At 39.2% G+C, this 13,558-nt stretch overlaps 1 protein-coding gene across 2 annotated transcripts; it reads right to left on the bottom strand.

Moving 5' to 3' along the window:
• Nucleotides 1-338: 338 nt before the first annotated feature.
• LOC121543679 (cyclin-dependent kinase inhibitor 1-like) lies at nt 339-12,019 on the bottom strand. 2 transcript variants are annotated; one of them, XM_041853777.2, is made up of 3 exons: nt 11,877-12,019; nt 4,126-4,628; nt 339-3,507 (listed from the first exon to the last, which is right to left on the bottom strand). In XM_041853777.2, the coding sequence occupies exons 1-3, from the start codon at nt 11,885-11,887 to the stop codon at nt 3,449-3,451; spliced, it is 573 nt and encodes a 190-aa protein (XP_041709711.1). In that variant the 5' UTR covers nt 11,888-12,019; the 3' UTR covers nt 339-3,448. The 2 variants fall into 2 exon arrangements, with proteins under 2 accessions (XP_041709711.1, XP_041709712.1); XM_041853778.2 differs by lacking the exon at nt 11,877-12,019 and adding an exon at nt 11,292-11,817.
• Between the last annotated feature and the right edge of the window lie 1,539 nt (nt 12,020-13,558).

Raw genomic sequence — 13,558 nt, forward strand, 5'->3', positions numbered from 1 at the left:
CAGAAGGACTTTCATAGTAAATTACTAAATGGATAGACATCCTGTACAGGAGTAGCGGATAAATTCTGCTCAACCCTGTTACAGATGTATTATGTCACTTCAGAACCACCAGGAGGAGCCTTTAAGGCATAAATACCATAAAAATATGTGTAGAATTAGTAGGCCTAATAGAATCAGTAGACTTAATATGTGTAGAATTAGTAGGCCTAATAGAATTAGTAGACTTAATATGTGTAGAATTAGTAGGCCTACTAGATTTTCCAGCTGTTGACACTGAAGATCATATTATTGTGTAAGGACATAGCAGATTATGAATGAAGACCAGTCTAAACAAACAATACTTTGTAGTATATTTATATCATTTATTTACATCTTTAATAATCTGAAACATACTGTAACAAATTAACATCAGTCAACAGTGCACCAAAAACCAATCATTGAGTCTTCCACAGAAATGTTCACAATTTCAAAATTTGTAATTTCATTTTCAAACTATTACCAAACCAAATCAAAGCTAATATTCTGTTCCCATGTAATTACATTGTACACTTTGCATACATTAATCATTATTATCAAAAACGTATATGAGGATATTATCCACTCATGCATATAAGGCATACAATACTATTTTTGATATACCTGCGATAGACAGTTGAATTAGAGCGAAGTTTCTTTTGGCACTGTGGGACACACTGTTGGCCAGGGGGGATGCAGGACTGAGCAGCCCAGTAGCTCTATACAGATCTATGATCATTAACTTATCACAGTTCGCTTGCCAAGGGAATTCTGGGAAAACCAGTACAGTCAGTAATATTAAGGCTGAGTATTACCTTGTTTTAACACTGTTGTAATACCAAGAAGCACCTAATATCTATTTATCATTTTGTGTCCGACCCAAACTATGATAGCCCATAGTCTGTGTCCCAGTTCAGCAGTGAATGTTTGGTTGTTCTGAACATTTCCCCTCCCATGAGAGTAGCTCTATAACATCAGAAATATAGAATTATCTTGTCAATAATGTTTTAGTGCAAAGACAGTTCAACAATACACATAATCAGTTAGTTTTACCGAGAGGGCATTTATAATTATTTCCCTACAAAAAACAAGATACATAGCTAAAAATAAGTTAACAGACTTTTAAAGTTTTGTTTTGAACACGTTGAAAGACAGGCGCATTAAACCAACATACACATATAGACTCAAGTCCAAACACACAAAAGAACAATAAAAACACAATACAATTTTATTAAATAAAAACGGATAATCGATTCCATTTGTGAGGTGAAGTGTGTAAACGGAAATAAAAACATTCTGTTGACATTACTCTCTACAGCAGTTGGCAAGTCAATAGGGGAGTGTTATAAGGACCTCTATGGTTCCAGACAAAAACCTTCTAGAACACAGGCCACTTTTCTGGCAATAGAACCTCTTTGATTCAGGGTCTCGGACATAATTCTGTTGCTGTCTATTAATAAAGTCCCTGCCCCCTATCCTCAATTCTGTCTAGTTCTGGGAAACCAGTCAAAGCAAAGCAAGCCAGAGAGCTAGAGATAACAAAGCCCAGGACTCCCAGAGGTCTTGAGTTTCCTCAGTTCTGCTTTGAGCTGGAATGGGCCTATCTCTCTGACACACTGACTCTTTTACCTGATGTGTAACTAAAGCCTATGGTCTGTACCCGCTATCCCACTGAACCAGCTATGAACAGATTTTTTTTTAAATCTCCTGTAGTTTCCAACAAATATGTTGGAATTGTTTGTCATTTTTTATTTTGTAAATGTTTTTTCTATTCTTTTAACTTTTTTGTCAATCGCTCAAAGAGGTAGGTAATCCAGATTATGGCTATTTGTTCAAACATGACACATTTAGGGACAGGCACTCCCTGTAAGACTGCTATTTTTGCCACCATTATTTACAGTATTGCGATGTGACTCTGGCTATGGAGAATGAATGACATAATGTTTGGAATGTAATGCCAATGGATAAATCTGTGATACTGTATATTAATCACAGGTATATCTGAGATGTATTTGGAGATGCTTAAGGCATGTGGATTTCTATGGCTATGTCCCTTGACTCAAGCCAATGCTTACAGATGACTCACAAATAATATATTTTTTCTTTTTTTGGTCAACTGCTTCAGTTGTCACAACAGTCTAGTATTTAGCACAGCAATATAAATGTGTTACAGCTCAGCTCCTCATAAAAATAATCATTTACTGACAGAACTTGGAATGTTCCGTATGCATTAAGGATCCATGTACTTTTGTGAACTGCAACACCATTAGTCCAAATAATGTCAATGCTACATTCCCTTCATACAGAAAAGAGCCGTGTTCAAAACCTAGAGGCTGTCATTATACAAAGACAAGAGTAGAAAATGCTACATTGTTAAAAGGATTTAGCCAACAAAGCAAACATACAAGATATATTCAGTTTTGTTACCAAACAGTTTCCATTAATATGTTTTACTACCTTAATAAGATTCTTTTTTTAAAAGGGCTTTTATTTTATTCAGTTTTGTACTGAAATTTTAGACACATTTTACAGAGACGGTGGTGCCAACGGTGAAGTGTATGTCAGCCATAATAACAACATTTCAGAATTAACTTAAGCTAATTTAAGCTTTTTGCCTACTGACACCTTATATCACTCTGTAATAATACTCAAACCAAAAAGCTTATATGACGATTTAGTATCTTGTTAAGAATTTAAAAAATACCGTAATAATAGACATATATTGAGAAATATTATTACTCAATAAGATGTATCATTATCATTAAAAAAATAAGTCCCTACCAATGCAGGCACAGCCTGATAGCCTAAGTGCTGGAACTTCACCGTTGACCTTTGCACCCTAGGCTAATCATGGTCACATTGCCAATTTGACCTGAGGTGACCCCGGGGCCTCTTACTCGTGTGGCTGATACTTTTACAGCCGTGGTGAAACTGAATACTACATGTGGAGTGAGGTCAGGAATAGTTGAACTCCTCTTATCAAAACTCTGAGAGAGGTTGTTAGAGAATGGGCCGAGGTGGTTGGGAGTTAAGAAATACTATACCAAGGGTTCTGTTGGAAGAAGTCTCTTACACCAGAGCCATTGAGGTTTTTTCCTGATGAATGCATTTGAATTATTTCACAGTATAATCTAAAGCTTAGACAATCATACAAGCTTAGAAAATATAGATGAAATACAGATATATAAATATATATACAAACATATCCATCATTTCCACTCAGAGATGTTTCACTCTGAGAGGACGTTAGTTAGCTTCCTTGTGTGGAAAATAACAAACAGAGTTTGTCAGGAGTTTTTAAGACATATTGTAGCTATGAGCTTTTTGACCATCAGAGTCACTACAAAAATCTGCAGAAATTATATATTCATCTTAATGAGGTGATTTCCAAACAGAGCGTGCCCACTGAATGGTGCTCTTTCTTGGGCTGTGTTTACTGCCGAGAGGACCGTTTGTGATGCATGGCCCTCCTCTTCTTCACGACAAAGAATTCTGTGGATGACCAGCAGAGAGAGAGCAGGTGTTAATTCCCATTCCCAGTAATGTTCTATCAGGGAAATAATGTTTACATCCCAAATGGCACCCTATTCCCTGTTTAGTGCACTACTTTTGACCAGGGCCCATAGGGTCAAATGTAGTGCACTAGATTTAGGGGATAGGGTGCGATTTGGGACGCACTCATCAAGGCTTATAAACTGTTTGGGAACATATCATAGGTAACACAGTGTTGTTGTAAGGCCTGTTCCTAACATAGTAAACATACAGTGCTTTTGGCAGCACACTGAGGTATTCACCGCTGTCACTCAACGGTTAATAACAGGTTCATATGAAGTTCAAAACAACCTGTAAACTTATATTATCTCTCTTTAAATGAAGACCTCTGGGCTTATGGTTGTAATAATAATAATAAAAAAATATACAAATGTATTAATTACTATATTATCATTATAATGATAGTCAAGTTAACCTCTGGACTCACTATTTTGTGTCAAAAAATGTGTATACTACTAACTCTCTATTGCCTTTTTTCGTATGATTTTTGTATGAAGCCCAATAGAAGGAAAAAAAGGGGGGAAAAGTGCAGCAGCTCTCCCGTTCATTGACACTGACCTGTTATGGCGGCTTGTCTCCGTTTGACTGCTCCTGCCCTCTGACTGGCCGTCCTCTTCTCCTGCCTCTGGATCCTATAGCTTTCCCTGGTGGTCACCTCCAGGTACTCCTCTCCACAGCTGGACGACCCTGGAGACGATGCCCGCGCCAGCCTGATATTCTCTCTCTCCGCCCTCCACCCGGCGATGCCAATCACCGGCTTCCTCACCACGCAGCTGTGGTAGAACACCGGCACATCCTGGCACTTCATCTCCTCCCACTCCACGCTGGCGCCCTTGGCGGCCGGCCGGCCGGTGTTAAAGTCAAAGTCCCAGCGCTTGTTGGCTGACTCCACGCTCATACACAGGTGCCTCTGGAAGTCCTGTTGCAGCTGCTCGTGGTCCACAGGCCCAAACAGGTTCCTCCTCACCGGGGCCTGGGCCCTCCGCTTCAGCTCCTCCACACTCCCACAGACCAGCATGGCCACGTCAGACGATAATGATGATGACGCCATCGCAATGTCCCTGAGAGAGAAAGGGAGAGGAGAGGGTTAGAGGTGAGGTGTCTCTTTTTTCTATGAAGTGTGGCCCAGGTCACTATTTGTGTGGTCTAGGTTTAGGCTTAGGCTACACACAAACACACACACACTTATACCAACACACACTAAACACACAGAACGCCTGTTCTGTTCAGTGTTGGCCCTTTTGGGGCATCGTTGAATTTTATTTGATCAAATACACATTCCCTACCTTACCCACTTAGTAATTAACCATATGGAAAGATTCTAGATCAGCACTCCTACTCTGAGACTCTTTGTGGATACGGGCCCTGATCAGCTTTTTTTTAATTAATAGGTTCAAAGTCACATAATTCCCCACAGCAATTCAATTCAAAAAGTGATAACAAGTAAAACATTATACAGTATAGGCCTACATTACAACTGCTAAAGTCTAGAATATATTCATTAATATTCAATAGATCACATGTAACAGTCTGAATTGCTTAAATAAATACCTGTTAGGTTGGTCAGAGTTGCCTTGCTGAGTCTTTCCCCAGTCTATAATGAGAACTTCCCTCAAAAGTTCCCTTTTCTGACCTTTCTTATCAAAGTTAGAAACATCTAGATCTTTTTTTCTTATTATTTTGCCTCCTTGAAATACAGTTTTACCCGCCAGAGGTTAACAGTCAGTTACCCACTATCAGCATCAGTGAATGGGAAGGAACCACACTACAAAAGGTGTGGGGAATAGGCTTTGTCGTGAAGAGGGCACGACAAAGCCTATTCCCCCTCAGGAGACTAAAAAGATTTGGCATGGGTCCTCAGATCCTCAAAAAATTCTACAGCTGCACCATCGAGAGCATCCTGACTGGTTGCATCACCGCCTGGTATGGCAACTGCTTGGCCTCTGACCGCAAGGCACTACAGAGGGTAGTGCGTACGGCCCAGTACATCACTGGGGCAAAGCTCCCTGCCATCCAGGACCTCTATACCAGGCGGTGTCAGAGGAAGGCCCTCAAAATTGTCAAAGACTCCAGCCACCCTAGTCATAGACTGTTCTCTCTGCTACCGCACGGGCAAGCGGTACCGGAGTGCCAAGTCTAGGTCCAAAAGACTTCTCAACAGCTTCTACCCCCAAGCCATAAGACTCCTGAACAGCTAATCATGGCTACCCGGACTATTTGCACTGCCCCCACCCCATCCTTTTACGCTGCTGCTACTCTGTTAAGTATTTATGCATAGTCACTTTAACTCTACCCACATGTACATATTACCTCAACTACCTCAACTAGCCGGTGCCCCCGCACATTGACTCTGCAACGGTACCCCCTGTATATATAGCCTCCCCTACTGTCACTTTATTTTACTGTATATATAGCCTCCCTACTGTCACTTTATTTTACTTCTGCTCTTTTTTTCTCAACACTTTTTTGTTGTTGTTGTTTTATTCTTACTTTTTTTGTTTAAAATAAATGCACTGTTGGTTAAGGGCTGTAAGTAAGCATTTCACTGCAATGTCTGCACCTGTTGTATTCGGCGCATGTGACCAATAAAATTTGATTTGATTTGATTTGATTTGATTTGAAAATTGTCAAAGACTCCAGCCACCCTAGTCATAGACTGTTCTCTCTGCTACCGCACGGCAAGCGGTACCGGAGTGCCAAGTCTAGGTCCAAAAGACTTCTCAACAGCTTCTACCCCCAAGCCATAAGACTCCTGAACAGCTAATCATGGCTACCCGGACTATTTGCACTGCCCCCCCACCCCATCCTTTTTACGCTGCTGCTACTCTGTTAAGTATTTATGCATAGTCACTTTAACTCTACCCACATGTACATATTACCTCAACTACCTCAACTAGCCGGTGCCCCCGCACATTGACTCTGCAACGGTACCCCCCCGTATATATAGCCTCCCTACTGTCACTTTATTTTACTTCTGCTCTTTTTTTTCTCAACACTTTTTTTGTTGTTGTTTTATTTTTACTTTTTTTGTTTAAAATAAATGCACTGTTGGTTAAGGGCTGTAAGTAAGCATTTCACTGTAATGTCTGCACCTGTTGTATTCGGCGCATGTGACCAATAAAATTTGATTTGATTTGATTTGATTTGACCAGACAGGCAGTGAATCATTTCTGCGCCTTGGCTTATCTAAAGAATCGTGGGATTGAGCAAACTTTACAGAGTCTGGGAGGCAACTATAAAACGTCTGCATCAAAATGCCAGCCCCCTCATACAAAGAAATGCGCTTGAGTAATAGAAACCATTATTCCACATTGTGAACATTAGGTTTTATGCATCAGATGGACAACCTTTTCAGACTTTAATCTATAAAGAAAACTCAAAGAAACAGCCAAATTGAACTAAAACACACAAAAATATATATACACTACCAGTCAAAAGTTTGGAAACACCTACTCATTCAAGGGTTTTTCTTTATTTTTTACTATTTTTGACATTGTAGAATAATAGTGAAGACATCAAAACTATGAAATAACACATATGGAATCATGTAGTAACCAAAAAAGTGTTAAACAAATCAAAATATATTTTATATTTGAGATTCTTCAAATAGCCACCCTTTGCCTTGATGACAGCTTTGCACACTCTTGGCATTCTCTCAACCAGCTTCATGAGGTAGTCACCTGGAATGCGTTTCAATTAACAGGTGTGCATTCTTAAAATATTATTTGTGGAATTTCTTTCCTTCTTAATGCGTTTGAGCCAAATCAGTTGTGTTGTGACAAGGTAGGGGTGTTATACAGAATATAGCCCTATTTAATAAAAGACCAAGTCCATATTATGGCAAGAACAGCTCAAATAAGCAAAGAGATATGACAGTCCATCATTACTTTAAGACATGAAGGTCAGTCAATATGGAAAATGTCAAGAACTTTGAAAGTTTATTCAAGTGCAGTCCCAAAAACCATCAAGCACTATGATGAAACTGGCTCTCATGAGGACCACCACAGGAATGGAAGACCCAGAGTTACCTCTGCTGCAGAGGATACGTTCATTAGAGTTACCAGCCTCAGAAATCGCAGCCCAAATAAATGCTTCACAGAGTTCAAGTCACAGACACATCTCAACAGCAACTGTTCAGAGGGGACTGTGTGAATCAGGCCTTCATGGTCGAATTGCTGCAAAGAAACCACTACTAAAGGACACCAATAAGAGGAAGAGACTTGCTTGGGCCAAGAAACATGAGCAATGGACATTAGACCGGTGGAAATGTGTCCTTTGGTCTGGAGTCCAAATTTGAGATTTTTGGTTCCAACCTCCATGTCTTTCTGAGACGCGGTGTGTGTGAACGGATGATCTCCGCATGTGTAGTTCTCACTGTAAATCATGGAGGAGGAGGTGTTATGGTGTGGGGGTGCTTTGCTGGTGATACTGTCTGTGATTTATATAGAATTCATGGCACACTTAACCAGAATGGCTACAACAGCATTCTGCAGCGATACACCATCCCATCTGGTTTGGGCTTAGTGGGACTATCATTTGAATTTCAACAGGACAATGACCCAACACACCTCCAGGATGTGTAAGAGCTATTTTACCAAGAAGGAGAGTGATGGGAGTGCTGCATCAGATGACCTGGCCTCCACAATCCCCCAACCTCAACCCAATTGAGATGGTTTGAGATGAGTCAACCGGGAGAGTGAAGGAAAAGCAGCCAACAAGTGCTAAGCATATGTGGGAACTCCTTCAAGACTGTTGGAAAAGCATTCCAGGTGAAGCTGGTTGAGAGAATGTCAAGTGTGTGCAAAGCTGTCATCAAGGCAAAGGGTGGCTATTTGAAGAATCTCAAATATAAAATATATTTTGATTTGTTTAACACTTTTTTGGTCACTACATGATTCCATATGTGTTATTTCATAGTTTTGATGTCTTCACTATTATTATACAATGTAGAAAATAGTAAAAATAAAGAAAATCCCTTGAATGAGTAAATGTGTCCAAACTTTTGACTGGTACTGTATATATGTATGAATCAAATAGGTAAAATAAGATTTTTAGATGTTCAACTTGCTGGGTTGCTTGGATGACCCAACTGCTGGGTTACAGGCATTGGGTCACTTAGTTGGGTTGTTTTCTTAAAAAAGAGCAAGGTTGAGTTGTTGATGCTGAGTTATTGAAATATGACCCAGCGGGTCAAATCAGAAGACTGGAGGCATGGCCTAGTAGGGACCTGGCTTTCAGATAGTTATTTTTGGTCACCCGTGATAGTAAATGTCATCTGTTCTGTTGTATTGTTATTAGGGGTGTGAACGTTAACACGTTTCAATGAAATTGGGATCTTTAACATTAAGAAAAATCCCTAAATGAAAAACTATGTTTTTTAGTTTTTTCCCCTACAAAATAGAAATCACTGTGCAGTTATCACAAAACATATTATTTTCCATGTTATGGACATCTAGACGATAGGCAATTAAGGCCTGGGGAAAGTTAAGTCATTTAAATAAAACCAGAGAGGAAGAGACAAACTTTAGGCAACTTTGGTTAATTTGCGAGGCATGCAAGACAAGACATTGCGAGATACAGATTACCAAGACATATACGCACATTTCTGCCTGCCCACTCCCCTCTCTCCCTCGTGCTGGCTCGCTGGCACTTTCTCTCCGCTAATGATGAGAGTTTGTGTTCAGCCTTCAGTCTGTTGCGTGTAGAATATTGTAGCCTATTCATTGATGATAGGCCCTGCTTTACTGAAGTGGCGAGACATTGCAATCCAAGAAATTGCGAGATACAGCATTCTATTGCGAGATACAGCTTTTGATTGCCAAAGATAGGCCTAGTGCACAGTTTGGACTCTGTCTGCCTGGTGGCTGACCTGCCTATACTGTGCTCCTCCCCTCTCTCTCCATCCCTCGCTAGCTCGCTATGAAAGACGCAAGTGTTTGCGTTCTCGGAAGTACGGCAACTAATCAGTCTCCTCCGTTCCAAAATTACAGAATCTTAGGAGTCGATTCCTAGTGGAATCGAATATTGCACTGAGAAATGAGAGTCAACATGCAAGGAGTGGAGGAATCAATTATTTTGGAGTCGACTCTCCACCACAATGTCATCGTCGTTAAGAGTTAGAAAAATGACAGAGAACGGCAAGCAACAGCAGTGAAGTCCTGTATGGCAATACTTTGAGAAGTTAAATGAGAAGGAAATGCAAACTTTGCGAGGTGGAATTGAGGTACAGTAATGGAGGTACAGATGTAATGCTTAACCATCTGAAAAGGACACACCGTGAGTGCAGCTGCATTGTGAATTCACGTGGAATTTTATGCATTTTCTTATCGTTTTAACGGAAAACCGATAAAAAAAATAGCAGTTTAAACGTTAAGAAATGTTTCCCATTTGTCACATCACTAATTGTTATCCCATTTTAAGGTTGAACACTGACAGTTTTATAGCTTTAATGAGGCTTACACAAGTGTATGAGTTCCTCAAGAGCCTATGTATCAAAATGTTGGGATAGTTAGCACTTTGTTTCAATATGGAAATAATACTTTTATTCATTTTATATTAAAATATGTAATATGCTAAAATATTCAAAAACATTTTATTTTGCAGTGTACAAACTTGATGAACAGGAATGACACTTACTCTCACGGGTGGCCAAAAGTAACTAGTCAACCCAGCTTGAATGTGAATAAAAACTAAATTAATAACCCATGTTGGGGTAATCCAACAACCCAACATGTTGGGTTATTCAAGAAAGAATACAGCATTTGTTCTGTCCAATATTTACCTTGTGCTGGGTTACCAAATAACACAAATTAGGTTGTTTTTAACCAGCATTTTTTAGAGTGTAAGAATCTTGAGGAAAACAGGGGTGAGAGCCAGGGAAGCATTGCGCAATGGCCTGTCAACTGTTTTAAAACAAATGTACAGACTAAAACTGTGAGTTTTACATTATATTCGTTACTCTCTAGCTATAGATACTGAATAACTTATATGAAGCATCATCATAAAGTGTATAGTTGGCCTAGTATGATATAGGTTAGGCCTACTATGCCAAAGATGCCCATAGTCTACATTGCGTTCATGACGCATTTTGACAAAATTCTTATTAGTCTGTTCAGTGAATAAAAAACTATTTTCAAAGTGGGTTGAAAACAAGTTTTACGTTAAATCCTTTGATTGAAATACGTTCTTTCCAGTAACATATTTTCATGAACATAAAAACATTATTCTAAACGAATATAAACTGTCATTCCCTCTTCAGCAACAGCTCACCTCCTTTGAGTGAAAGTTGTTTGCGTCGAAAAAGTGGGCGCGGTAACTAGATCATTTACAACTCTCTGGAGTCCCCAGACCCACACAAACAATCCCAACCTCCGATAATAATTCTGCCCAACTTCTCCAAATAGGAGATAAGATGAGATACACTTTTAAACTCTGCCACATTTTAGGAGTACGGCACTCGATATCATTGCCAAATGTTAAAATAGATTCAAAGTAACGTTAGCCTTATTTTGACGATAACACAGCAGAAGTATAAAGCACAGATGACGCAGTTACATTCGCATACTTTATGAGGTGTTGGTCAATGAGATGCAACAAAAAAATATATACATTGTCACTAAAACCCGAACAGCACAGATTTGCCTATGATTAGCCTTTGCAAAGTCTGAAAAATAATAACCAAAACGTCTAAAATGTTGCCAATGTGTGACAGTCACTTCTCTTACCATCCAATTATGCACTCAATTCTGAAATAATGTTGCGATTCCTGATGCTGGGTCAAAAATGACGCGCCTCACCGAAGTATAGACTGATGCTCTTCACTGCCCACGATAAACTAATATCACTTTAAAAGCTCCAAGTTATTGCGCTCCCTTGTGCCCTTATATGATTTGTTTGTTACTATAAGGCAATAGGACGTCCTACCGCCAGAAGACTTAATCACGTGATAATCATCATAACAATCGTGTCTTTGGAGCTGGACCATTGAACTGGACCATGCCCAAGGAAAACACCTTTATGCAATCAGTCGATTCCTGATGTCTTCAAATCAATTTCATCCAATGACACAAAGGTTTGGTACAAGTGCGCATCCTGGCCTTGCATTCTTCAATACACTCAGAAAAAAAGGTGCTATCTAGAACCAAAAAGGGTTCTCCTATGGGGACAGCCAAATAACCCTTTTGGAACCCTTTTTTCTAAGAGTGTCGGCTAATGCAAAATCTGTCATGCAATACAAATAATCTTGGTATAGACTACTTTCTTGAAATCAACCAACACATTTTTTATGAGTTTTTCAATAGATTTCCTACCTCGTTTTCATTATAAGAAAGTTTTGAAGTTCAGTTGTAAGATTCGAACTGCGCGCAAAGACTACTTGTTGCACTGTGCCAGAGTTGTCCTCTCTCTAAGTAAAATATCTTGGCACAGGGGACCCATTTACCCAGCTCTTTTGAATGTGACACATTCTCATGTTGGTATTGCATCACGTTTTGTCTTGGTTCTGTTCCAAGACCACAAGTCACGTTGAATTTCAACGTGAGCTAGTCAACCCTCTACTCCATTTTGTCTTTTTTTCTGCCGATTCATTTCGGTACATTCATCTCCCGTTCGAAAAGTTCTCAATGGGATTTAGGCACAAAATGTTTTTTTTGCTTTGCGCCTTTTTTCAAAAAGTTTGACCTATATTTGAGACAGTCAGATTACTATTTAGAAAAGTATGTTACAGATCAAGGATAAGGACCATGTTAGTCTATTATGTTAGTCTAGTTAGTCTATGTTAGTCTATAAGGCTATCTATTATTATTAGTCCTAATTAACATGAATGACGTATAGTCCACTGTAGCTCAGTTGGTAGAGCATGGCGCTTGCAACGCCAGGGTTGTGGGTTCGTTTCCCACGGGGGGCCAGTATGAAAAATGTATGCACTCACTAACTGTAAATCGCGCTGGATAAGAGCGTCTGCTAGATTACTAAAATGTATTCTAACATTAATTACGATTTTAGTGTAAATAAACTAATATTTAATTTAAAACATGTACAAAGCTTTATTAATACATTATTATTAAAGTAGGACATATGGACAACAACAAGGCTGTGTTTACACAGGCAGCCTAATTCTGATATTTTTTTCACTAATTGGTCTTTTGACCAATCAAATCAGCTCTGAAAAAGAGCTGATGTGAAAAGACCTGATGTGATTGGTCAAAAGACCAATTAGTTGAAAAACTATCAGAATTGGGCTGCTTGTGTAAACTGCAGCCAAAGTGTCATATTATTATTGGTGATTTATGTCTTGTTATACCTTTAATTTATGTGTTTAGTCTCCTGGTCTTACACTCTCACAGAGAGATAAATTATGTCAATAAGAGACGTTTGCTTAGGCTATACAAAGTTGTTAACCATTTCTAACGACTTAGTTAACAATTCCAGTGAATGAGTGAGTGGAAGATTAGTGATTAATATGATAATTACATTTTCATCATTATTCTAACTAATGTGCTATCTTCAACCTATAAACATTTCTACATCTAGAATTCAGCACATATCTCCCACATATGATACATAAGCCTACATGAAGTACATTGAATGAACTAACTTGGTTTATAGCCTACTTAATTAATAGATATAGCTAGTTGTCCTTGTATAGGCTACTTACATCTCTGTCCAATCCTTTTTTTCCTATCCCATAAACGTTATGTTTGTGATTCAAGGCTAAACTGTCGATAAGATATATGTGTAGCCTAGGCTACACAGTCCAGTTTTAAAGTAATGTATATGGTGTCACTATTAAAGTAATATCTCCTTCCTTGTTCCTTTATTACATACCAGTGGATCCCCTTCCACATAGGTCCATTCTCCTCTTTCAGTTATTACATAGGTTCTGTCATTCTTGCATGGCGACATCATAGGGACTGTATGTTCAGGGGCCAACACCCAACACCACTCCTCAGTCTGAGCTGAGGTTGTTCCAGATTTACAGACCAACGGCTAT

This window comes from Coregonus clupeaformis, unplaced genomic scaffold, assembly GCF_020615455.1.
Source record: "Coregonus clupeaformis isolate EN_2021a unplaced genomic scaffold, ASM2061545v1 scaf0234, whole genome shotgun sequence".
Classification (NCBI taxonomy): domain Eukaryota; kingdom Metazoa; phylum Chordata; class Actinopteri; order Salmoniformes; family Salmonidae; genus Coregonus; species Coregonus clupeaformis.

Bases quoted from the DNA above. Each gene is read 5' to 3' on its own strand.
- LOC121543679 (XM_041853777.2), bottom strand. The intron at 3,508-4,125 runs GTCAGTGTCAAT...GGTCATCCACAG, and splicing joins GAGACAAGCCGCCATAACAG to AATTCTTTGTCGTGAAGAAG.